Source organism: Lissotriton vulgaris, chromosome 9, assembly GCF_964263255.1.
Source record: "Lissotriton vulgaris chromosome 9, aLisVul1.2, whole genome shotgun sequence".
NCBI lineage: Eukaryota > Metazoa > Chordata > Amphibia > Caudata > Salamandridae > Lissotriton > Lissotriton vulgaris.
Window position 1 is genome coordinate 71,151,801 of NC_141697.1, and position 27,195 is coordinate 71,178,995.

At 46.1% G+C, this 27,195-nt stretch overlaps 1 protein-coding gene across 3 annotated transcripts in view; it reads left to right on the forward strand.

Annotated features, from left to right (window-relative positions):
- The window catches only part of ACTN1 (actinin alpha 1), a 238,339-nt gene that overhangs the window by 101,137 nt on the left and 110,007 nt on the right, over window positions 1–27,195 (forward strand). For all 3 annotated transcript variants that reach the window (XM_086937047.1, XM_086937048.1, XM_086937049.1), the window contains exons 2-3: window positions 23,066–23,180; window positions 26,522–26,641. In XM_086937047.1, the coding sequence (XP_086793173.1) occupies window positions 23,066–23,180; window positions 26,522–26,641 (235 nt within the window). The remainder of the gene's footprint in view (window positions 1–23,065; window positions 23,181–26,521; window positions 26,642–27,195) is intronic.

Here is a 27,195-nt window from a genome sequence, read left to right on the forward strand (position 1 = left end):
AGTTGTGAGATCCTTGCACGAGGGAATGAAGTTGAGGGTTCTGCACGGTCCCCCAGCTCTCACCAGAAGAGTCCTACGTTAATCCTTTGAATATACCACTTCTGTTAGCTTGACCACGCCCATGGCTCTTGTACAACAAACATTGAGTCAAGATTTAGTAAAACCTGCACAAAGAGGTGTGCTTTCTTTGTTGGTGCTGCTGAAATGCTAAAGAGTCAGGATGACTAGGTGTCCTAGCTTTCATCACTTGTCTTGGCAAATTCCAGTAAACTTAGCACATGTTGTGGTTTTCAAAGAGGTAGTGGCGGCTGCAGGAAACAATGAGGCGGGTGGGAACAAAATATAAAAAAACAAAAAAAGTGCCTCCTGACAACCACTGGCCGCTGTCTCTCCTCCTTTACTTCGACCCAGAAGCAGGAAGCACCCAGGCTCCCCTAAGCCAATCAAAATGCTGCAATGCAGTGTTAGTCGGTCTGACCGCTATGGTTTGGCGCTCAGACTGGGGCAGGGAGCATGATGTTCCCCACCAGGCTGTGCTTGCAGCCTGTGAAAATGCAAAGTGCGCGCAACTGTTTGGTCGGCCAAGCATTCATGCGCACTTAGTGTGCGCTAACCCCTTCTCCTCTCTGGGCCACCAGCCCGCCCCAACCTAGCACCGCAGTGACGAAAAATCAAATAACTATTACCATTTTATTTTTCCCTTTTTCAGTGCTCTAAGAGCAGTGAGGCGAAGAGAGAGAGGCAAGTGTTAATGCGCTCCAGACTCCAGTGCAGAATTAGTTAGCAGCCCTAGCAGAAAGAAATGTGGTTCACACATACAACACCATCTTCTCTGGCTGCTGTGTGTGAAAGCGATGCTCGATATAGCAGCGCTTGGCTATAGTGGCAAGCCGATGACAAAGGCTATAAGCTATATCTGTTTTACTATGAAAAGCTGCGATAAAGCCAGTGGGCCTGACTTACAGTTTGTGGAAAAGATATGTTCAAATCAATAGGTATTTAAAGGGGGTTGTGGGAGGGTGGGGGGGTTATTACTATATTAAGATCTTCAGAGCGGTATTTTATTACATAGAACGTTACAGTTTATCATATCAAGCAATGATTTTAGTGTGGGTTACCCCTCTGCCAAATCCTGGGGATAGAAGATTTGCACTGTTAATCCTTGTGAAGCCCTCTTAGAAGACCTAGTATTTTGCGTTGCCAGCTCTGAGGTTTACATTTGTAATTTTGTGTCTGTATGTCTGATGGGGGTTGAATTGTTTTCATTCCTTACATTAGGCCTGGGTTGGTTATGGTGACAAGCTAATGATAGAGTAAAATGATGTTCAAAGACCTAGGTCTGATCTCTTTACTGTAAAATGTTATTACAAAGGCAGTAGGCTTGGCTTATTATGAATAGTATGGGTTAAAACCAATAGGCCTTTAATGGTGCATTGTTTTCATACTGTGTTACAGGCGCTAGCCGGGTATTTTGTTATATGGAATTTCACAGATTATCGTTGTAGACAAGGGTTTTAGTGCTTATGATCCCCTGCGACAAACTCTGGGAGTAGAAATTACCATTGTGGAAATCCTTCTTGGGTCCTATTCAGAGGAGTTGTATATTGTGTTGCCAACTGTAATTTTCTGCATTTAATTAACACATCATTTTATAACTATGCATGATGGTTGCTGGCATGTATGCACTTCAGTAGGCCCGTGTTGGTTATGGTGTCAAACCAATGGTAAAGACTAGAATCTCTTTATATATTTAATTTACAATCCGTTATGTCAGATGTCATCAGTTTGATCTGCTTATTATGAAAAGTTACGAGAAAGCCAGTGGGCCTGATTGACTCCTTGTGAAAAGCCTGTGTCACACATAATTGGCTTTTAATGGGGAATTGTTGTTAAACAATGGGCAAAACCTATAGACACGTATTAAGTTAAATGTAATCTTACAAATTACCATGATGGGCAAGGATTTGGGTGTTTATGACCTACTTGGACAAACTTCAATGTGAATTCCTTATTAGATCCTCTTTCGAAAACTGTCATTTTGTACATATTTGTAAATGTATTAGTGTGTTTCGACTGGTTACCTTGTGGGAGCTCTTATGCTGAGTAAAGAAGACCCAAGTTGATTGTGACGACAAGCCAGTGATGAAGCGTTAAAGTCTGATTGGTTCATTGGGAAAAGTTATGTCAGATGTCACATGTCCTATCTGTTTTCATCAAGGTTGCAACAAAGGCATCTGCCTCTTTTAATTGTCCCCTTGCATCCTTGATAACATTCGTCATGGGGCAATGGATCAGCCACTTCGGCCACTGACTCGCCCGCCCCGTGAGTGATGATATGTCAGTGACCTGCCCATCCATCTGAAAATGACTGTGCTTCAACGCCAGGACTGGCTAGCCAGTCCTTCTCTAACATTTTTCCTGTCATTTCTTTTCTTCTCATCTTTTTATTATCATTATTTTTAAAGCATACTACTCCCCACCCTGCAGATAGTCCACAGTTTGCCTGTTCTACCATGGCCACTTGGCTCTAAATGTAGCCGCCATGTTGGAACTATAAAACAAATGAAACACCATGTACAATACCATTGAGGATGGCCATCTTTTTCTCTGTTTAATTGTGTTTGTTGTAAGTACATGCCGGCATGTTTAATTATTTTTACTTTTAATTTATTTTACATATGTTATTGAGTTTGTGTGAGTTTATTGTGGTTGTGTGAGGAAATGAATACATGAATGAGTCGGTGGCCTGATGAACAAACACATGAGTGCTAAGATGAGCAACTGAGTGCTTGTCTGATGACATATTGACTGCCTAAACTCATTATTAACTGAGGAGGCACTTAAAAAAAAAAATGCCCCATTGGCATTGCCAATGCTTGTTGGTGTCCGGTCACCCTATGAAGAGCTCACCCCTTTAACCGTGAACCAGTGGTGGAGTCCTCACACCTTACTATTTATATTAAAATAGATCGGTCACTATTGGGTCATGTTGGTGTTTGTTGTACTGATCTCGTGCCAGGAGGCCACCCTACACTCTATAGTATAGCTTTACCTTTGCTGCCTTCCAAATACTCCACCCCCTACTGCCACCGCCCCCTCGGCGTTGGTAGGGCTCCCAGTCTTCCTCCTGCCGTTAGAGTTTTTCTCTTTCCAGAGCGACCACCTCCATAGGGCAAAACACTCACCGTGAGCTCCTTTCTGATCCCCTAAGAGCGAGCAGATTCTTTCTAGTTCATGGTCCTACCCCCCCAGCGACCGGCATACCCTCCAAATGCCATCAGTTATCGGAGCAAGGTGGCAAACTCATGCCCTAGTGCGGTAAAGGGGGTGGACAAGTGAATTTGGCGGAAGTAGTTTAGCTATCGGCAAGTGCAGTGGTGGCATCTGGGTGCTCGGAAGTGACTGGCACGCTTATTCCACTTAATGGGATAGCGCCCTAAGTGTTAAGGGAATGCCCAGATGTGGGTCCTGTGCACACAGCCCACTGGAACCAAGCTACACCCAACTGATTAAGCCCCAATCGGGGTGAAACCGGCCCTGGGTTGCTTGTGTTCTTGTTCAGGGAGGACCTTGTTTGGCAATTCGAGCTGGACTCTTCCTATTGGAGTCGGGTCAAGACTGATTTGTATATGGCTGGGTCCTAACTGAGGTGGCGTCCAAACTAAGGTGGCGTGGTGGGTAAAAGAATGATAGTTGGAAATGCTACCCTGAGCGACTGTCAGTGGTTAGACAAATAGGAAGCATTCCGTCCATCACGTTTATGTTTTTGGTATCCTTTGTTTCTGCATTCTTTATGTATGCGTGCTTTAATGTGTTCTGTGCTGGTAGGTGTGTTTCTCTGTTTTGCCAGTGCTGGTGCATGTCTGTCTGCATAGCTATAATCCTGAGTGGTGATGTGTGTGTTTATTTTTGGAAATATGCTGGGTGTTTGTCTTTGGTGTGCTCTACAAGTATGGATGTATTTGTAATTGTTATGCTTATATTTTGTGGATCGGTTAGTTGCACTTTCTGCCTGTGGTGTTATTTTCCGTAAGTGGCTGTACTATTCTTTCTTTTTGGGTGTGTTTGGCTTTGTTACTCTGTGAACAGGGTCTCCTTATCTCTCATATATTGATATATTTGCAAATGTTATCCCGTCCATTTTCCTGTGTTTGGGTGATTGTTCTATTTCATTGGTTGCTGTGTTTTTCGGTAAAGAAGGGTTTATTTGTGGCTCTGTATTTCTTGATTTATTGGAGGTTTTTGTGTCTGTTTAATGAAGCCTTTTTAGGTCAAAGCCTACGAGACAGAGCAGCTGTCTGGTTTGCTAAAAACATCTTGGGGACATTCAGAAAACTTCCCTGGGAATGCATTCAGCCCGCTGCTTACAATTGTAACTCACGGTTTCTGGCTTTCTATTTGCTGGCTTTATTTGTTTGACTGTCCAGGATCAGTTCATTCCTCCAAAGGAGCAAAGCCTTTTCAACCAACTCCCCTTGTATCCTTCCCCCAGTGCTCCTTTCTGTAAGCCGGCTTGTAAATCTTGTTATTATCTTGTCACATTTGCTGTGCATTCAAAGACTGAGGTGTAATGTCAGGATCGGTCTTCTGAGGGAGCCTGGTGTTTACTTTTCTTTCTCTGAATTCAAAGTGAGGGGGTTTGTGACAATCTTGCTGGGTTCGGCAACGGTTTTTTCCAGGCACACAAGTATTTCAGAATTAGAAATGCACAAATGAAGCACATTTTTGGGGGGATTCTGAAGTGCATTGGAAACATGCTTTAATATTATCAAAATAAATCAATACACAAAGTTGTGCCATTTCCATTCATTGTTGCTTTGTGTGCTGTATTCTAATAGTTAGACTGTATGTCTGTGCAAATATAAGGGGCATTTCATTTGAAAATGTGTTGTCTGTAATGGCAGTGTGCTGCCACACCATCCATACTCCCCTCCACGCTACTGCCCTCTACTCTGAACCAAGCTACACCACTGCATTCTACTCTGCTTCTGACCACTCCTCTTTACACCACTCCATGCCACTCCAGCCTACTCTGCTCAACTGCACTGTACGCCACTCCATTCCACTCTGCAACACTGCAGTCTTTGCCACTGCACTATATGCCAATGCATTCTACACCCCTCTAGTCTACTCTGCAACAGCTGCACTCTATGCCACAGCACTTTACACCACTTTACTCACCGTTATTATACTCTATGCCATTGCATTCTACCCTGCACGTCTCGACTCTCCGCCGCTAGACTCTACTCTGAAACAATCTGCTCTATGCCACTGCAGTTTATGCCACTCTATTCTGCACCATGCCACTGTATTCTGCACCATGCCACTGTATTCTGCACCATGCCACTGTATTCTGCACCATGCCACTGTATTCTGCACCATGCCACTGTATTCTGCACCATGCCACTCTATTCTGCACCATGCCACTCTATACTACTGCAATTTATGCCACTCTACACCAATACTACTCTGAACCACACTACTCTACATCACTGTATGCCAATGCATTCTCCTCTGCGCCTCTGCACCCTGCGCCGCTCCATCCTGCAATGCACCACTCTACTCTTTACTTCTGCACTGTTTGCCGCTGCGCTCTGCAACTCTGCCAGTCCACTGCACTCTCTGCCAGTCCACTGCACTCTCTGCCAGTCCACTGTACTATGAAACTCTGCAATCTACGCCACTGCACTGTACTATGGAACACGCCAATCTATGCCATTGAATTCTATGCTGCTGCACTCTACACCACTATACTCTTAAACACTCTACGCCAATGCACACTTCACCAGTCCACTCTACTAAACACCACTCCACTGTATGTCACTCAACAAGACTCCACTCTATCCCTCCAAGACTCCACTCTATCCCTCTCCAATACATGAAACTCTATTCCACTACACTCTTCGCCATTCCAATCTACGGCACTCCATGCCACTCTCCTCTACACCAATAACTTTTAGCCATACTGAAAAGCAGCTAGCAACCACTCTGGTGTTCAACATGGCTAAAATACATTAGCACGGCCAATAGCTCTTGCATACGCGAGAACTATTGGCTTCAACAAAGCTTGTTTAAATATTTTTTGTGCTGTAGTTTTGTGCTTTTTGTTTACTGTGGGTATATTTGTCTTTGCTGCTGTCAGTAGGTTTACCCCCTTGGCCGCGGGAGTAATTCCCCCACTGTGCTACGGGGAGCGCGCACAGCGCCCCGGTGCTCATGACGAGCTTGGCTCGTCATGCAGCACGGTGGCGCTGTGCTCATGACTAGCTGAGCTCGTCATGACCATGCCTGTTTCTTTGGAATGCTCAGCACCGCAGGGGAATTATCCCCGCGTGTGAGCGCCGCGTGGGTTCGTCATGAGCACAGCACAACCCTGCCCATGACGAGCTCAGCTAGTCATGAGCACAGCGCAACCGTGCCTCATGACGAGCTCGTCATGAGCATGGGAGGGGTTAATATTCTATGTTTCCCTGTGTTTGAGGACGTCCTGTTATATTTGTTATGTTGCTGCTGTCCTTGGCGTTTACACTTTTTTTCATTTTAATTTATTGGTGGTGGTTTTATCTGACGCTATGGGTTTGACTGGGAGTTTTCCATTGATTGGTAGTGGTTTTGTCTAGTGTCGTGGACTTTGCTCTGTGTGGGAGTGCTCTGTTTATTGCTGGTGGTTTTGTCTGAGGTTGTGAATTTTGCTTTGTGGTAGAGGTGGGTGACGACTTCCGCGCTGCTGGCAGAATTAGAGTAGTTTTGCCTGCTCAGCGTAGATCGCGAAGTTCCAATAAACTCAGCAAAGAGGAGTTTTTCCTTTTGCGCGACTCACCAGTGTTTAGTTGGCGATCGAGGAAAATCATACGCTAGACCACCTCCTTGCGAGATTTCTCAATGCGGGCGGTCGCAGCCGGGTGCTGGCATTGAGAAACCTGCTGCTCGCGTTCGGGACGCTGTCACTCGAGTAGAACATCTACTTGAGCTACAGAAAGAAGCAGAGCTCTCTCGCGCTGCTTTTACAGAGCGGCGCAAACTCCCAGCACTAAAAATCAGCACGAGCAGCCTGACTTACCGCACTCCGCCGCTTGCGAAATGCCACACACAGCTGTGTAGTTTTGTCAGAGCACAGAGCTCAGGGGATGGGGGGAGGGCACAGACCGCCTCGAGGAAAGTGAAGCTAGGGGCCTAGCTTGCAGCCAAAGCACGAGCCAATACCTTAAAAGATGGAATATAGGCAACACATGTCAAAAAAAATAGCAAAAACTTTAAAAATAATTATCCAAAAAGTATATTTATCATTACATCCTCCTCGCTTCTGTTTAACACAAAAGGGCAATGCTTTGTGTTCAGTTATTCAAATTATTGTTCAATGGGTGTTAATATATGGAGTATAAATGCACCTATCACAATACCCTGAACAAACTGATGCTGTACACTATTATATAGGTGCCTAGTCGTAAGAGATAAAGGTATGACCACAGACGCTGAAGATCAAACATGGTGTCCGAACAGGTCTGTCTACAATCATGCTGCACTTACAAGCATCTTTTTGAAGAGCTTACACCGGGGAGCCAATCTGTAGGGGCCCTGAGGCCTTTTTCAGTTTTGTAATTATTTAATACAGTTATTGAGGTCTTGAGCCTCCTCTGAAATCATTATTTTTCTCGAGTCAGCGAGACCTGGTCTGTAGCCACTGTTTAATCACCAGTTTCCACTTCACAATAAAACATCTGGGGGATGTTGTCCCTTGCGCCCCCCCCCCCACACACACACACAAACTGCAAACTCTGAAGGGGAAAAACCCACACACTTGCCTCTCCCCCAACGGTTCCTAGCCAATGAGGATGATTACCTGAGATAGGGAGCAATGCTGTTAGCCTATCAAAGGTATTCTTACAAGATTGCATCTGCATAACTTAATAAACAAACTGTTCCCTTTGAAGCCGTGGGAGGAAGCAGCGCAGGGTTCCTGAGCACACTCCCCCGTCTTCCAATAATGCAGAGCAGATGCTACTCAAGCTCCCCCCCCCCCTTCCCCCGCAGCCACTTCTGGATCCGTGCCCCAAGCTATTTTTCTGTCTGCTCTGTGTCCTCAAAGGACTTCCTGTGTTTCAGATTTCATGTTAATTCGCTTGGCTCTCTTCATATACTTACAAATATTTGTCACAAACAATTTAACAATGTACACTTCAAGTATGCTGCTCGATTGTTTAATTTTGTTTGAGGGGAAACTTCAGAAACAGGAGTGCATCTAATACAAACAGACTACCCAATTTAAATGAATCCTTAAAGCCTATTTTTTAATTTCCATAAAAAAACAGTTAAATAGTCTGCTAGACTTTGAATTGCATACAGTCTTTGCTACTTTAGGAAACTGCCTTACTGTGCTACCACAAATACCCACAAGGGGGCACCAGATTGCATCTAACGTGAGTGGAAAATTCCACTGAGTAGACCACTAATATGCGTCTCAGTTTTCTCTAGAAATTACTGCTTCTCATTTGGCTCGTGAAATCTCTCTCATCACCCGGAAGACTCATGAAACGACCTCTAACGTGACCCGGAAGACCCATGAAACGACCTCTAACGTGACCCGGAAGACCCATGAAGTGACCTTTAACGTACTCCTCAGTTTCCGCCTCACTTTGCTTTTCAGCTTGGCTCTAGAATGTTTCATATTTTCACCGGAGAGCCACCAACATACCCCAAGCTGGCTGCGGGTCACAGGCTACGCCCAGCCACGTTTTACTTGATTTAATGAAAATAACCTGCCTAAGATGCTCGAGAATGCCCTCTTCACTAACCCTTCCTTTGCAAAAAGTCATAACTCTTGAGGGAGAGGTTTTACTCTCATTGTCTTCTACACAGTCGAAGCCCTTTGAGTAACTGCATAGTCTGGTAGCATTCTAGCGCTTAAACCAGTTTGTCTGCTTGATAACCAGGCCCCGCTGGTATTGAGTCAGTCATCCAGCTTCAACTGCCCAGTGATTGGATTACATCAGTGGTTAGGAGACACCGAAACTGGTAATTTTGTAGACTTTAAAGTAGTGTAAATAATAGTTGGACCCATACCTGGCCTCTCTGAAATCAGGGCAGCTGGTAGTTTCTGCAGGCCTGCCCCCCCACCCTATGAAATCTGTATACAATGCAAGCGTGCCCAATGTGGTACCAGAAGGTCCGGATTCATGCCAGCGTTCCACGATGTACATACAAAATGGATTTACATACAACAAATTTAAAAGGACTACAGGGCAAACCAACTGTGGGCAGGGAGAGCATTTACTGCTGTACAATAACAAATGAGCGAGACAAGTGGAAGAGCAATCTCTACTACTATTGGTCGATTTAAGTGTCATTCGCTCTGTGTCCGCCTGCCACAGCATACTGCATCAGGCAAAGGGTCTCTCCACTTTATTCATTGTCTGTCTTCTACTGTTAGTGATGGAACTCTCCATGATCACTTGTCTACAGCTCGCAAAAACAAAGTGCGCTTTAGAGTAAGTGCTAGTTTCTTCAAATTGACCAGCCTTACATTTTTTTATGTATTGTTGCCATTTTCTTCGCATATTAAATATGTTTGCAAAAAAATGTTTGAAAGATTGTTTACTTGCCACAGCCAAACAGCTTTGCCAATGCTTGTTAGTAATGTAAACCACTTTGGGACTGCTCACGCTGTTCATCATTGTGGATTCTCCTTGTATGGTCGTGCTGTTTTTGCTTTTAATCTTACTTCTTGATTAGTTGTGCCCGTGGTTGGCAGTGGACTCTGAGGCTGTGGTGGATGATTTGTGTATGTGGACAGTGGCAAACACTTGGCCTGCTGGCATATGTCCATCTTCACGAGTCATATATCCGTGCCAAGTGTCCCATGCCACACGCGTCAACTTCAGCCTGTAGAGGCTTTGAAGTTCATAGCTCATAACTTTCTGGGACTTGTCATTTACTTTAACAACGTAATTTATGAGCTAAAAAAAATCCTGCATGAAAAGTAAGGTTGTCTGACGAGCCAGGACTGTCTCAAGGTGCCACACGTGAGATAAGCCATCTTGATAGCTATGATCCTAGACTAATTCTGTCGACAAGTAATTGGTGCACATAAGGCAAAGAACATGTTCACAGGGTCATCATTTGAGCAGAAAGAGCAGAGTTCAGTTATGTGTGTAAAACTAAAGCTAGCTGCCTTGTGCAAAGTCTATTAACAAGTCGACATGTTTCAACCCTGCTAAGTAACGAGCTGTCCTTCGTCAGGGTACATAGCCCCTTGTCTGTTAACCAGGTCATTGGTCGTAGTTCTAAAGCTGGTAATTTGCCCCTGGAGATTCAAGAGTAATGTCACTGTCATCGTGTGACAACCAGCATCATTCATCGCCTCCCTTAAACTGAACCACACATATTGTTGATGTCCTTGTGTGTCAAATTGTACTTCTTTGTGCAGCTTTAAGTCATTTCAGGTAGACCTATCGTGGCATGTTCAATAAATACAAACCCATTAAAAAAAATTCTATGTAAAGGGCAAAATCTGTATAACGTGTCTTCTGTTGATGGAACAATAATAATGTCTATTTATGTCACAGAACCCAAACTAATTTACAACTTGGCACTTTAAAAAGTTCATTTTAATTCATCTCATAGTACCTCACCTCGTGCATCTCCTATTTATTCACATTGTATTTTTATTCATCTCATGATTTTTTTTTAAATTCATCTCCTGATGTGTGCCTGATGATATCGACCCCCCAGAGGATTAACAGATTAGTCAGTCCTGCCGGGGTTCGGAGGTGGAAGGGTTTGCTGGGATGAGGGTAAGAAGGGAGCTCTCTATGTCGGCTGCATCTTTGAAGCTTAGAAATTCTGCCGTGCACTGCTGTGTGAGCCGAATAGAAAGTCTGTGATGAATCATTCTGGGCATCTTCATTCCTGCTGGCAGCAAAGCTGCCGCTTTTAATATTGTTACTCTGCCTCGGCTGGCTAGCAAAAAAACATTGGCAAAGCCAATAGGTTTCACTGCCGAGACTTATTGGCTTTGCCAGTGCTTGTTTTAATTGGCTGGGTACTTTTACATACACAAACATCAGTGGCAAATGTTTTCGCAGTTCCTGGAACTAATGTAAACAAAGCTGCACAAAAAGAAGGCTTCCACTAAATCAGGGGTACTCAAAGTACGGCCCGGGGGTCGTATGCGGCCCTCCTAACATTTAGCCCTGGGCAGCAGTAGCACTGGGCTGCCGTTTACTCGACTCAGCACTAATATGAAAAAAAGTTAAATATATATCAAAAACTTATTTAAAGGTTAATTGCAGTTAGGAAAGGAAGTAACTAGGCCCTTAACTTGAGGAACACCTTGATTTTTAAAGACCGCCACTAGATATACATGCTTTGCTTCCCCTACACCCACTCTACACCCCCGCTGGCATCAGTGCGGCCCTTGGACACACCGAAGACCAAACTTTGCAGCCCCCGGGAAAATGTTTGAGAGTACCCATGCTCTAAATGAACACCGGTCAGAGAACTAAAATTGAATATTTCACTCACAGTGAACACCTCACTTACTGTTTAACTTCAGCATGACATGGCCACGTTTTCTATCATGTTCACCAGCCCAGCACGCAGTGTACCTCGTCATTGGCGTCACTGCTTTCAATAAACATTATCTGATTGAAATAGGAACTGCTTATGCCAGGCAAACCCAAACTGAAAGCAGCACATGCAAAGCAAAACAGGTTCTCTCGTACTACCCAGGCCGAAGTGGAACCTAAAGACACGCAGTGGTGGTAAACCGTCAAACTAGAGGGATTGCTGGTTTGCTGCACTCGACGGAGCTGAAGGCCCGACTAGAACACCATGCTGCAGCAAACCGAAACTCACATGAACAGGTCGACCCTTATCGTCGCTCTTACCATGCTCATGCGCCCTCCTTTCAAGCCACTTCACTCTCACCCAGTTCAATTTGGCTTGAAAAGTAGCTTTCTTCATAGCCATTACTTTCCTTCGATGAGTCGGTGAGATACACACTCCTACATTGGAAGAGCCTTTCTTCCAGGTTCATCATGAGAGGGTAGTTCTGGGAATCAATCCCGAATTCCCTCCCTAAGGTGGTTTCCAGCTTCCACCTTCATCAGACAATTAAGCTGCCAGTCTTCTTTCCACACCCAGAGTCTGTTGCGGAACGTGCTTTACATACTCTGGATGTCAAAAGAGCGCTAATGTACTACATTGATGGCATAAAACCATTTTGTAAGAGACAACCGCTATTCGTGTCCTACTCTAAGCCACATAGAGGCGTGCCATATCCAAGGCTTGTCAAGTGTATTCAGACATGTTACTCTAAAGCTAAAACATCTCTGCCCGACCCTCACTAACCCCAGTCTACTCAGAAGAAAGGAGCTTCTATGACTTTCTTAGGTAACCTACCACTAGCAGACATCTGTAAAGCAGATACGTGATCCATTCCTCACACCTTCAGCACTAATGTGTGGATGTCCTGGCCAGACAACAGGTTAGAGTGAGGCCGTCCTGTCCCAAGCACACTATTCCAGTCTTTTGCAACATCTCCAGCGCTGAGCCACCGCTTTAGGAGGACTGCTTTACAGTCTATGCACAGCATATTTATCTACAAGCCGCATGCCACGAACTGAAAATGTTACCCTGTAAGCATCTGTTTGTGGCATGTAGTGCTGTAGATTCACGAGCACTCTCCCTCCTTCCCGTACGCCTGTGGGTGTTGCAGATCTTCTTTCTTCCTTCTGTCCTCATGTTGATACTTTATACTTTGCATGTTCATAGCTTACTGCCGCTCTATGCTCCATCTCCAGACACTCCCTCTGTGCGGGGAAAAACAATCTAACTGCAATGCTCAGGTGCATTACCCCTGATCGGTGGAGTCACTTGGTCCCATGACTTGAAAAGACTTCTTTCGAAGAAGAAAAAAGTCCAACACTAGATGGTGGAAGTATGCTCAGCATGTGAATCTACAGCACTACATGCCACGAACAAATGCTTACAGGGTAACATTTTCCATATTTTAAATGCCTAAATATTAATTTACCAAGTTTTGTGTAACACACTTTGAGAATTAATTTGCCTTTTGGAACTTTAGAGGAATCAAGTCAGGGGATTTGGTGCACGTGGTAAATGCTACATTATAACATAGAAAGTATGCCTCAATAGTGACATGTGTAGCTAGTTTTTATCATAACAGTGGATTGATTCCTCTGCTGAAATATCCATGAAGTCTACGGGTGTTTTTTATTTTTTTTTGTATCTCCCATCTCAACTTTTCATCTTTCTGAGGCAGATAAAGAGTGCCATTACATTGTATATGTGTCACATTTGTTATTTATAGGACTGCAAGATTGCATATTGAAATGCGGAGTCCTGAAGCTGCGGCGGAAGTCCCAGGGGGTTGGCAGCTGCTCTTGGCGCTTTGCTCCCCACCTCTTTGTCTCTCTGCCTGTTTTGTTTATCTGCTGTTGTGTGAATAGCTGGGGTCAGAATGTGCAGACGGAGGCGTGTCTTGATTGTTTGCAGCCCGGTGGGAATGTTTGAAGCCTCCTGTGCGTTGTGTTCTGGGAAGGGCCTGGCAGGCGAACCCGGACAGGGCCTGACTGTGGCACCTGAAACCACCTACGGGCTGCAAGAATAGCGCCTAATGCCGGGACGAGCTTCCACGTAGCCGCAGGCACGATAGTGCCTAACATAAGAGGAGCGGCTAGTGACCTGAGAAAATACCCACTGCAACATGGAACTAAAAGTCTCAAAGTACTTTCAGGAGACCGCGCACCCCATAGGCATACATTTGCAACAGGTGAAATGCTGACTCAATGTCAGTCTTAGCTAACAATGCCCCCCGACCCAGGTCCCTCACTTTCTGAACAGCGGCATCGAAGGACGAGTACGTCACAGAGCACAACGCCGGATCAATGGAGTCATTTACAGACAAACCTTTTGGTGCAGAGAGGTTGTGAATCATTCTGAACTGTCCAGGCTCCTTTTTGGGCACAACCCCCAGTGGGGAACACACACAATTCTCCCATGGAGGAGCCGAGAAAGGACCTGCTACTCGGCCTAAGGCCTGTTCTTTGTCCACCTTCGTGGCCACTACTGAGGAATGGGTTCTCACAGATAATTGGTTGTTACACTGGCTAATAGGGGAGACATGCAAAGCTGGGATGCGAAAACCTTCAGAAAAACCATCAAACACCTTGGCTGCTGCCCTGTCTGGGTACAAGGCCAGCCAATAAATCAGTCTTCCAATATCCACCGGGGTAGGCAGATTATGCCTGGGGGGGCTTGGTATCCTTGGGAGCCGCACCCCCACGGTCTTTGGCTTTCTTGTTGCACTTTAATTCAGGGTGGGAGGGGTTACCACAAAAGGCGCATGTGTGCTTAAACTTGCATTGCCCGGGGGGCCAGGTGCACCCCTTGCTATTGAATGCCCAGTAGGTCCCTCTCTCCTCACCCGGCCCTCCCTGGGAAGTCCGAAAAGGCTGCCTAGCGGGGTGCTCCCTACTGCTCACGCTTTCAAACCAGGCATTCACCTCTACCTGATCCCAACAAATGGCTGGGTTCTCCTCCTTCGCCCAACAAAACTCCCTATCGTAAGTCAACCAAACTGAGCCCCCGTGTGTGGAGTGTGCCTTCACGATCTTGTTAGTGTAAAACACCAATGGGATAGCCAACTCTGGCCTTTTCTCCAACAATACTGTGACTTAAACATGAAAACCGAACAGCCAGTTCGTTATTGTTTCCTCGACCCTAGGTCTCCGATCCCTGAAGGGTAGCTCCTTCCCATCCCTGTCCTTGTAATCCTCATCCCTTCTTTTGGCCCTGATAAGGGAGAATATATCTACAACACATTCCCTTGAACCCCCCCCCCTATCTCGCTGCTCCTGGCTGCTGTGTCACCTGGCTTACCTCCTGTAGGTACTGCAGCTAGTGCTGCCGCGGGGGGCTGCGCTCCAATTGCCACGCTGGGGGTTGCCTTGCGCGATTCAACTATGAGCGCCAGTTGTCTCTGTATATCCTGTAATGCGCCCTGCTCTGTAACCTGGGGTGGAACCCAAGGTGCTGCCGCTCCTGCGCTCACTCTCTCTAGCACCTTATTCGGAGCAGATAATTGCCCCACTAATGTGGTCACTGATGTCAGTAAGCCTTCTATTGGGTCCTGCGCGACCGCCACTGCGGCCACCGGCTGCGGTGGGAGTGGGGCCGGTGGATCCACGATTTTTGGTACCGCGCCCCCCGGGACCAATGCCTTCAGCGCCTCCCTAATCTCAGACAGTAATGACCCCACAGGATCTGATGGCGCGGGAGCCCCAGCCCCTGCAGAGGGAACTAAGCCCTGTGGCACTGCCGGAATGGGTGTGGAAGGCACAACCGCAACTGCATCTAATGGAGGAGTGGGGACGGGACCTGCTGATCCCTCGTCCTCCTTTCCCCCGGCAGGGCCAGGCCTACGCTTCTTCTGTTTGGCCCCTCCCTTCTTCCTTGGGTGTGCTTTGGTTTTCTTCTTTAATGAAGGAAAAGCGGCCCTCGGTGGCACACCCTCCCTGCGAGGCCGCTCCACTACCTCAGGCTGATCTTCCTGCGAGGATTCGCTATCCTCTCCGCTCTCGGGAGCGTCTTTGCTCAATTTTGCCAGAAGTAACTTCATAATCTGTGCTATCTCCGGGTCAGAATCCTTCCTTTTTTGTCCTCCCTTGTTGGGCGCCATGCTGCCTGTACTCTGCCCTCACGCACTAACTCTGGATAGCTGTTACCCTGATGCCGCGTGCTCCTTGTGAAGCCTTGTGAGGCCTGCTCTGCTTTGCTGCTAACCCGGCCAAGGTTTCCCCGCTCCCGGTCCCTCCCCAAGCACCGCCCACGCTGCCCGGCAGGAGCCCGCACCACGAAGGAGCCCCGCACACAGCCGTAAAATCCCCCGTAAAGCAGTGACAATCCTACACCCGTCCCAGCACCCACCGTAACTCACGGCTGCCCACGAGGCCCCCCCAGGCACTAGACTCCTTACCTGACCACGTGGACAACGCCCGATCCTTCTGCCTCTAGTTTCAGAATGCCGGCCTGGAACACGCGAATGGCTTAGGTGCCGGCGTGTGCAGTCAGGTATCCTGGAGTGGTAGCGGGAACAGAGACCCCGGTCACAGGGAGTTGACCCTAAATAGGCCAAAGGTCTCCGCCCCCTACCACACAGGACACGCGTCATCGCCTGACCCAGAAGTGGGGCGGCCGGCCGCCGATTGAGCCATCCGGCTGCCCAACCACCAGTGACCAGGGGCGGGGTCCGGAGGAGCCGGGTCCTAAGTGCGCGCCTCCTGATTCTCCGCGCTTGTCAGAATAGCACCTAATGCCGGGACGAGCTTCCACATAGCTGCAGGCACGATAGTGCTTAACATTAGAGGAGCGGCTAGTGGGAAGCTCACATATCCATGCGCACAGTAGAGCACGCGCCCTTCCGCAGCGGGGAGGAGTGCACGCGACTGCCAAAAAAGCAGTGACATATACCACAGCACGTCCAACGTTAGCCTTTACAGGAAGTTTTACCCACAGGTCAAGGCTGGTCTTGCAGTCAGTGGGGCAAGTTCACTCCAAATTCAAACCCTTTTATTAAGAACTGCAGACCCTAACCTTGTGTCCCCTGCAGCGCAGCTACCTTGTGTCCGGTCCCCTGCAGCGCAGCTACCTTGTGTCCCCTGCAGCGCAGCTACCTTGTGTCCCCTGCAGCGCGTCTGCCTTGTGTCCCCTGCAGCGCGTCTGCCTTGTGTCCCCTGCAGCGCGTCTGCCTTGTGTCCCCTGCAGCGCGTCTGCCTTGTGTTCCCAGCAGCGCGTCTGCCTTGTGTCCCCAGCAGCGCGTCTGCCTTGTGTCCCCAGCAGCGCGTCTGCCTTGTGTCCCCAGCAGCGCGTCTGCCTCGTGTCTCCTGAATCTGCCTTGTGTCTCCTGGCAGCACGTCTGCCTTGTGTCCCTGAAAGCACTCACGGTCTGTACCCCGTTACGCACCACCCTGTGCTTCCTTCTGCTCTGGGTTATGCATGACTTGTGTGTTTAATGCAAGTGTGTCTTTGCACCTTCATGTCGGGTGCACTTTGTGAAAATAAATGTGGCTTTGTTGGTCTGTGTACTTTTGTGCCCAGGTGTTATAACCCGTTGTGTATGCACGACACAAAGCTTGAGCTCGCAGTTTGTCCAGGGGTCTGTTTTGTATGCAGCATGCATGCAGCAGGCTCGCTCCACCTGGATCACTTCTGGGACCCTGTTGATCCCATTCACGGATCCATCTCTAATAGAGCACGAGCTCCTCATCGCCATCCTCCAGGGGGCGCTGGCATCGGCTTCCAATGAGTCGCCCACGTGGGGTGGGGGCGGGGCCGATGAGGGCGGATCTGGTTGGTCCGCCTTTGCGCGAGGGCCATAGAGGCGCCAGGATGAGCCGGTGTCTGTGATTGGTGAACGGTGCTGGCTGCCCTCTGATTGGTCGATGTGCCCAGGCCTAGGGAAGGGAGATGTTCTTACAATCTGAAGGGAACGTCCGCGCTTGTTATGTTATGTTACTATTTGTTTTGTAGAGCGCTCAGCTGCTCCAAAGAGCGTCCCGGCGCTAAAGATCATCACACCAAATACCAGCAACTAACATAAAGCCATAACGGCACCAAAATTAACCATAACAGCATTACAGGGCAAAAAGATAAGTTTTAAGTCCCTTCCTAAAAACAGAGAGATTGGTACACGTCCGCAACGTCAGGGGCAGTGTGTTCCAGAGACGGGGTGCAAGGTAACTAAAGGAACGACCTCCACAGCGAGCACGCTTCACTGTTGGGACGATAGCCTTGGCCTGGGCCGCAGATCTCAGAGGTCTAGATGGGAGATAGAAATTGACCCTTCTCTGCAGATATTCAGCGCCGAAATTGTGAAGCGCCCTAAAAGCTGTAATTAAGGTCTTGAATGAGATGGGCTTACGAATCGGCAGCCAATGCAGAGAGACAAGGAGATTGCTGGCCCTGGCTCTTCTAGTTAGACCGAAGATTGCCCTGGCTGCAGAAGTTTGAACTATCTGCAGTCGAGTCAGCAGATATTCAGGAAGACCTAAGTAAAGGATGTTGGTGTAGTCTAGGCGCGAGCCTATTCGTGCTTGCACCGTGATCTTCTTATGCTCAAAAGATAGATAAGGCAAAAACTTACGCAACATCCTTAAGATGGCAAAGCACTTCCCAGTCAAGCCAGCAACCTGGGCTTTGAAGGAAAGAGTGTTATCAACCATCATACCCAAATTCTTAGCTGTGACCGAATCGCTGGCAGGGGGAAACATGGCCGAAGGCCACCATTGCTTCCATCTTGGATCTGCAGGACAACCAAAGAACAATATCTCGGATTTGTCGGAGTTGCATTTGAGGCCATTTTTCCCGAACCATTCAAACACAAACTCCAAACACTTCCGAATGGCTGCTCCATCGAAGTCACAGCCCCTGTCACAAGTGAACAGGAGTTGTGTATCATCCGCATAGGATATGATCTGGGCCCCTCGCTCCTCCACCCGTGCCGCCAGAGGTGTAAGGAAGATATTAAAGAGGGAGGGACTAAGTATGGAGCCCTGCGGGACCCCTACCTCAAGCTGCGGCATCAGGGCGGAGAAAGGGGGAGCCCAGATCGTTTGTCTCCGGTCGGACAAGAAAGACTGAAACCATGCGAACACCGTTCCCCGCAGCCCAATCTCCCAGAGTCTAGTTAGGAGGAGGTCGTGGGGAACGGTGTCGAAGGCCGCCGACAAATCGAGCATGATAAGCAGGGCCTTTCCACCCCTGTCGAGGGTCTCCTTCACAGCCTCGGTTACCTCAAGTAGAGCGGTTTCGGGGCTCAGGTTAGATCTAAATCCAGACTGTGACTGGTGTAATAGGGAGTTACCCTCTAAAAAGTTGGTAAGGGTGGTGTGAACATACTTTTCAGTAACTTTGGCCAGGGCAGGAAGCAGCGAGATTGGCCTGTAGTTCGAATGCACTTTGGCGTCTGCATTCGGTTTTTTAATGAGGGGAAGAACTAGGGCCTGTTTCCAGGAGGAGGGGACTTTGCCCGAATTCAGAGATACATTAATGAGAGGGTTGATGATCGGGTTAAGGGCAGGTGCCAGGGTCGCAAGACACTTGGCGGGACAAGGGTCCAGTGGAGAGCCAGATTTCAGGCTAGACAAAAGGTCAAGCGAGGCCTGAGGCTCTAAAGGGGGGAAACAGTGCAGGGTAGGGTAGGGTATCAAGCGTGGGAAATAACTATCAAAAGGATTCATGTTATTCTACTTGAGTTGCTTTTTTTTGTTTGTTTGTTTTCTTTTGTTGCAAACATGATAGTATCATGTTTCTCGTTGTATGTTGGTCTCCCTACATGTGTAACTCGGAGTCCTGAAATGTATCCAATACAATAAGCTTGTATTCGTCTTCGTTTTCTTTACCCCTTCGTTCTTGTACTTCTTATCTTACTCAGGGATTACCATTTTCTGTAGTGTCGATTCAGTTTTGTTGTGGTTTGTATTTGTGTTTTCTCTCTTTGGCTCTCATCTCTGTGTTGTTCTCCTTGTGTTCTGCTTTCCCTGCCTTGTCTTCCCAGTGTACCTTCCAGTTTTAGTTTCTTCTGTCGGCTCCCAAACTACGCAGCAGTGACCCCCCCCCCCCCCCCCCCTCCCCCCCCTCCCCCCCCCCCCTCCCTCTGAGTGACTCATTTCTTGGTGATTTTTGATGAACATGGTGAAGGGGCATCTTGTGTTATCATGCACTCCAGATTCATCACTCGCTGCTGTCACCTGTTGTAGTTTCCAGTGGAGTGTGCCTTTGTAGGTGTTCACAAACGCAAAGCACTTTCATGTACTACATTTAACCTAGACGCACAACATGAACTATATTCTAGCCGGGATTTTGTGCGGCAAAAAAGAACCACATTTTCCTAAAGGGTATTTCTTCAAATGGAAAAAATTTATTCTGCACGAAGGAAAAAAGGGGTGGGGGTGTCATTGCAGTTTAATTCTCTGGCTGTGGACAGAGTCTAGGGCAGGGGCTGACGGGAGCACACCAGAAAAACTACGAAATTCAAAATTGAACTTCACCTCTTTTCATTTTACTGTTTAGAGTATCATTCCGCCTTCTAGGGAGTGTTTACTGTAGAATGCATGAGGGATTATTTTACATCTGAAAATTACACCCAACCATCACATGGGACGCAGTCAAACCACATTCATGCCTGTCTGTGTTCGTATGTGTTAGTGCATTAAAGCCAGACCCATTTGCTTTGACAATGGTTGTTTTAACCCCACAAGTATCCCAAGCGCTGCAAACCAAATCTGTTTATGTTTAACAAAAGTATTACAAGACAAATAGACATATATTTGTTCTCAAAACAAACGCATAAGTACAATACAAATACTTTCCAAGTACTGTGTGTTTTTTAGAGACGTTTGTGGTTTGAGTTTAAATTCCTTTACCCTGAAGTTAATGCAGTTTGAACAGTTACACATGGGTTCTAATGAATGCGCATCCAATTGCTGACATTGTTTTTGGAGGGCTCGATTACAAACCGCTTTAGCTGTTTACTGGCTTCAGACCTGTTCTGTCCAGTATACATTTACAGTGGATTTTGGCCCCGCCCCTTCATGATTTAATGGTTTTCTCATATGTTTTAGTTCCCTGCTTCCGATTTTAATGGTTTTTCTGCCTAATCTCGTTTGCCCCACCCCTGAAGCAGTCTAGTCTCACCGTTTTTCGATTGGATGACTTGTACCATTACGGTACTGACGTCAAGGTATTGCTTTGCTGAAAGAACTTTTTTTTACTGAGTTTGGAAGAAAAGCTGGCAACTTACTACAAAGATTTGTGTATTACATTTAGGGCCCCCGGATTTATGGTATTATATTTGTCATTTCGGTCTGTATTTATCCATATTTATTTTTCGCTAATTTTACCTGTATTTATCCATATTTATTTTAGGTTTTGTGAAAAAATTAAGCTGAAATGTGTATATATTCTACATTTATTTAACCAGTTATGGTGCACTTGTGCCTCAACACCTGACCGGTTTCAATGATATAGACAGTCGGGTGTTAAAATATGCATTTGTAAGAAAATATGTACAGTTTAGTATCAAAGTTGTGCAAATATACTGCTGTTTAGGGCTCTTTACTAAAAATCCCATTTTTTTTTTAATCCCCTTGCTTGTCAATCCGCACAGCTATTGGCCTGGCAGTCATGATTGACAGCATTTAGAATCACTCAAAAACAACCCATATTTTCGTTTTTATCCGCATTTAAAAATGAATACAGACAGGAAATAAATGTTTATCTGTCTGTATTTATCTGTAAAAATCAGTAAAAAATCAGTAAAAACAGGAAGCCTTACTTACATTTAACTCGGACCCACAGCATTAACTATAATATAGCCCGGGCCATTGGAATTGTGCATAAAAAAGAACCAAGGTCCTAACACTGGCCTTTAAGGCCTTACATGGTCCTTGCCCACCATACCTCAGTGCCAGGTTTGCCTTCTATCATCCCCCGCGACAATTGAGATCGGCCTCTCTCAGACATTTGGTCACTCCGAGATTTAAGAGAGCTCGTCTGGGAGGAAAATCCATGACAGCTATGGAATAGCCTCCCTGACCATTTGAGACACACGACTAACCTCACTTATTTTAAAAAACACCTTAAGACTCACTTATTCAAGCAATTTATGTAAATGCACATCTTCTCTCCTGTTATGTTATCCCTTTGTTACTTTCTGACACTGAATCCCTTTTCGCGCCAGGACAGTCTTGACTAGCAGTGCGCGCTACAAGAAAATATATAACATAACATATTAAGTGGCCGGATTAACTAAACTATGAAGCAAGAAAAGGCAAATTGTGCAGCATAATGAGGCACATATTGAGATCGTTTTCCTTCGTAATTTTGTAATTTGTACGGATGATAACAATGTCTGGGCAAAGACTTCACCTCAGTAGTACCGGTTTAACAACCAAATGCAGAAATAAGCAACTACGGGTTGACACGTCTGTGTGGAAACTCTTTGCTGCATTTTTTGTAACTTTTGATCCGTTTCAGCTAGAAACATTTTTTTTTATTCTTCAGATTATGCAGTAGATGGATTTTGTGGCAAATGCGGTAAATTCATAATTATGCATAAAACGACGCACTCTCAATTGCATAATTCCTGTGGCCTCGATTATAGGCCGTTGAATAGTCCTTTGTTATGCGTATTTATATAGCACGCATTCTGACGTCAGTAGCACCTCGCCTCTGTGCAGGAGTCCAGTAGAAGGTCCTGTGTTGGTCTGCTTATGCGTTAGTGAAGCATCAGTGGGGTATCTGTGGTTCTTTTACAGTTTGTATTTTTTTAATAATTGATCAGTGTTTCATTTTTTTTGGGTCTTCCAGGCGTGCTGCGGTGCTTACTGGGTAGCGCGCAGTCAGGCGTACAGGTGTGTCAGTGCATTAACAGGAGGGAGCCAGGGCCTGGTGGTGCTGAGATGCCATGTCACTGGTGTATTCTGTTGTGTGTGGTGTGAAGCATGGGTGTGGGTGTATGTACAGAAACATACAGCAAAGGCGAAGAAGGAAGCTTATTGGCCCGCTTCCCTCCATGTCATGCTAAGCAGGTTTGCCTTCTTTGCTTGTGGTCAGATGGCAAAAGGCCACCTCGGGTCACTAGATCACCAGATCACCGTGAAGGATCATGATACATTGATGTAACATACTTGTAGCGCGCCGGTCACCCAGAGCAGTATCTCTTGGCGCTGCAATAACGGCTGTTTATTTCGACCCTACCCAGTGGTAAGGGTGTTATCGGCCTAAGCATGATGAAGGGGCTTAGTAGGCCTGTCGGGATTCAAACCTGTGACCATGTCAAACGCAGATCCCTACTGTGGGTGCATTAGCCCTCTGAGCTGCCAGACTTGCGTGCTGATTGGTGTAAGCTTGGGGCCTGCGTGCCAGTAGCTCGCACCTCCCTCTGTATGCCAGTGTGGTGGTGTTATGGGGACCTCTAATGGGGGATGCTTTTGGGGGACCCTCCATTGTTCGGTGTCTAACGTGTGCCCCTCTCCCCCTGCAGACCTTCACGGCCTGGTGTAACTCCCACCTGAGGAAGGCTGGCACCCAGATTGACAACATCGAGGAAGACTTCCGGGATGGCCTCAAACTCATGCTGCTGCTCGAGGTCATTTCAGGTGAGCCCTGCTGCTTACGTCACTTCCCCTCTCCGACGACCAATCACTGCTTCTTACCATGCTTCTGTCATATCCTGCTAGCTGGAACAAGATGGCCACGGTCTTCAATAGCTCAAGGACTCTGTTATCCTATCCCGGCACTTTCATTTTACAAAACCATTGCATGCTGGTAGTTTGAGTGTGAGCTTCTAGGGCTGCTTTCAGTAACTGGAGGGTTGTTTTACCAACGTCTGTCCAAAGTAGGTCCAGGAGAGCCGAATCTACGCCAGGGTTTAAGGGTAACTAAATAAATATTATGTAAATTAATTGAGTTTGGTTTCTAGAGCTTATTAGACCCACTGTGTAGGATTAGCAAGCAGGACTCCTGGTGTCCCCCCCCCCCCCCCCCCCCCCCCCTCGGTGAGGGTGGAGCAACCCAGTTCAAGGAGGCGGCAGTAGCTCAAACTTTTCCACTCCCAGAGTTTCCTAGCAGGCCCAGGGCAGAAGTCCTGCTCCCAGGACGTGCCGGGGGCACAATGAAGGAAGCAGCCCAGATGAACACAATTAAAATCAACATGTAGGGTCAGACAGTTTAATTAAACAAAGATTTAAAAATAGAAACGTTAAAATACAACAGTAACGCTTAAAAGTCATTTCCAAATGCTAGGAATGTGGGGAAAAAGCCACTGCAACGGGTAAACGCTCTGAAACCCAGCTTGTGTGGGTTTCAAATAACTCTAGGCCGGAAGCAATGAAATTAGCCTGAAATCTTAAATATAAGTTTAACCTTTACAAATAAAAACTTTTACCAAACATACACCCCTGATAAGAACACCAAAGCCGGGCAGTGCGAGGTAGAGGTTTAAGAGGTAGGTAGCATTGTAGAATGCCTCGGAGGAACCACAGTGGTCCCGCAAAAGAACATTACAGTCTATTTGTAAAACGCACCTTCACCCTTTGGGGCTGAAGAACAGATATTTGTTGTTATGCTACTTATTTTATCGACCCTAGAAGGATGGAGAGCCGAGTGTGCACATCAGGATTATAACCTGTGCTGTAATCATGTGGCCAGCTAGATTCCAGGAGTGGCTGCATTTGTTCATGGAGGCACCACACCTCACAGATGAAGAGGGCACCCAGTGCTGAGTGACAGTCACAATGAAGGATGCACCCCCAGTGCTTGGCAGCAGACTCTGCACTAGGGGTGGGCAGAATTTGCGTTGTCGTGCTACGCAAAGCTCCGCGAAACGGTAAAAAATCTCAGTGAGCATTCAAAAGTTCAGCGAACATGCGGAATTGCTTGTTCCACCCGTTCGCAATGCTTTTTTCCTGTTTGCGAATGCTGTTTGCGTGCTTAGTGAGAAATATCTCGCAAACACGCATTTTGAAAGTGCAAACAAGCAGAGAATTCTGCAAAGCCGCTGGCTGATCGTGGAATTTGTGGCAATTCCACGTTCTCTGCGGAATGCGAAATTACTCAAATTCCGCAAGCGTAATGGAATTTACAGCCCGGCCTACTCTACAAACCATGCAATCCTGAAGCCTCAATCGCAGGATGCGCGTCTCACGCCTTGCCCAGTCTTGATGGCTCCATTGACTTCAGTAGTCACACATGAGAAGTGCAATTTTTCTGCTAAAACACTCCGTTTTGGTGTCCAGTCCTACCAGGCGTAGATCAGTGAACCTGTGGCTGTTGAGATTCCCTAAACTTTGAGCTTCCTCTGAGGAAGCTCAGAAGGTTGAGCGCCTTTCTTTCACTGAGACCTCCTGCGCTGGTGCCCCATTACATGCCATTGGGGCCTACCAGCCTTTCATCCTGTCCTGGTCATTGCAGTGCCCACCGTTGAGTTTGGGATTATACCATCATCCCCTGCTTGCTCCATTGTTTTAAAACGGCAAGTCTGTGATAGTAAAGATTAGATAAATTATAATATGGTTAAATTCGCATTATTTAAGATCAGCAATGTTTGATGTGAAAATCTGTTCCCAGTTACTATTTATTTTAAATCTTCCTAATGAGGGAGGGGCAGTGAGGAGAGAGATGGTAGAGCTTTTAAACACATCACAATAGAAAATAAATACAAGATTTATATATAGAGCGAGCAAGAGAGATGTAACTCAAAAGTTTACAGGATGTAGAAACCTCCATTTAATACAAAATAATTAAAAAATAAGCAAAAACAAATCCAGTACATTATTTACTTGCAAACATTCGGGGAAATGCATACAGTGTGGACATGATGAGTTAAAATAATTTAGAAGAATTTATCAATGCATCAGATTTTTGCTTTTTTTCTATTATATAAATTTTTTTTAATGTTTTCCACTAATCCCCATTAAACATACTCCTCTAAAAGAATAAAATATATTTTAATAATGGAAAAAAATAAATCGCCCAAAAAGAATTCTAAGATGTCAATGTTTTACTTTTCAGGTAATTATAATTTAATATTAAAACACAACACTTCCAAATACTCCAATAGCTGCAATACATTTTTTATAAATTTTCTCTATACTTCAAACATAAAATAACATTATTATTCAGTAACTTTGGAAAACTTAAACATGTCAAATGAAACAATCTAGCTAATAATTGACATACGTAGTATATTAATCACTTAATATTAATATTTATTTTAATTAAAACTAAACACCCAATCCCCAGAAAACCTACATCCCAAAATTAAATAGATATATTGTAAAATTATACCTGTGAAGCAAAAGGAGGTTGTATTTTAGGTCCGCCTCAGGATATGATGATAGGCTAATGTTCGGTTTGGTTACATTCAAAATATGGACTTTCATGTTACAAACTTATACTAGATCTAGTATCTGTTCCTTTCCTTTGACTAATGAGCCAAAAATGTCTGTTTATATTGTTTTGTAAAAGGAAAGCCTGGGACAGAGGCCTTGGGCCCTCTGCGACACAGCGTTGTCACACCCCCCTGCTCTGAGCTTGCAAGCAAGAACCCTGGGTTGGAAATTACAGGAGCTCTTAGATTAGACCCCCTTGTAGGTCAGTTCCAGAGGCTCTGATGTCAGCTGCCCAGAATAATATCTTTCTCAATTCATGTCATCAGACAATATGAAACATGGGAACGTTAAAAAAAAAAAAAACAAAAAAAAAAACGTTTGACGTCTATTACAAAATATATCTGGGATGCACAATTTAGACTGCATCAAAAGTGAGAGGTGGAAACAATGGAACGGCTCTCTGTAATTCAAGTATTGCTCTAGACTGACTATTTATACTTATTTTGTTCATACATGTTGTATGATTTATTTTGCCCCTCCCATGACGCTTTGTTGCCCATACGCAGTGCCCTATGATGTATGCCCTCACTCTTCATCTCTTTGCCCAGGTGAACGTCTGGCCAAGCCTGAACGGGGCAAGATGCGAGTCCACAAAATCTCCAACGTGAACAAGGCTCTGGACTTCATCGCCAGCAAAGGGGTCAAGCTAGTGTCCATTGGCGCTGAAGGTAAGCGGGCGGCTCTGGGGCAGATGCAAGCTTCAGGCTGAGTGTCCCTTCTAGGTCTGCATCTGAAACAACCGTCCCTAGCGGATGGCTTGCGGAAGAACCATGTGGGACAGCAAGGAACCCGATCTACTTACCAAGAGACGTGGGTCTGGGAAAAATTACTTCCTCAGCTGTGCGACAAAATGAATCTGTATTTTGAATCTTTGCTTTGTAAGGATATGTTTTAAACAATTTGGCTCTTTTGGTAAAAATCCCATGTCCAAGACATGAAGTACATCACTCGTGTTGCAGAACTGAACAAGGTGCACTCAACTGTTCTGTTGTGCAGAATAAATGCAAGCCTTTAAGAGGTGCATTGTCACATAGTAGCTGAAAAAACGAGTGTGTGTGTGTGTGTGTGTGTGTATATGTGTGTGTGTGTGGGGAATCAGCATGTGTATTTTAGTGCCATGAGCACTGAGACGCTGTAAAGTGGACATTAAGACAAATACTGGAGGATACGTTTTGCAGTGTGAATCTTTCTGGAGTCACTATGCTGTGATTTATTCCGCCAT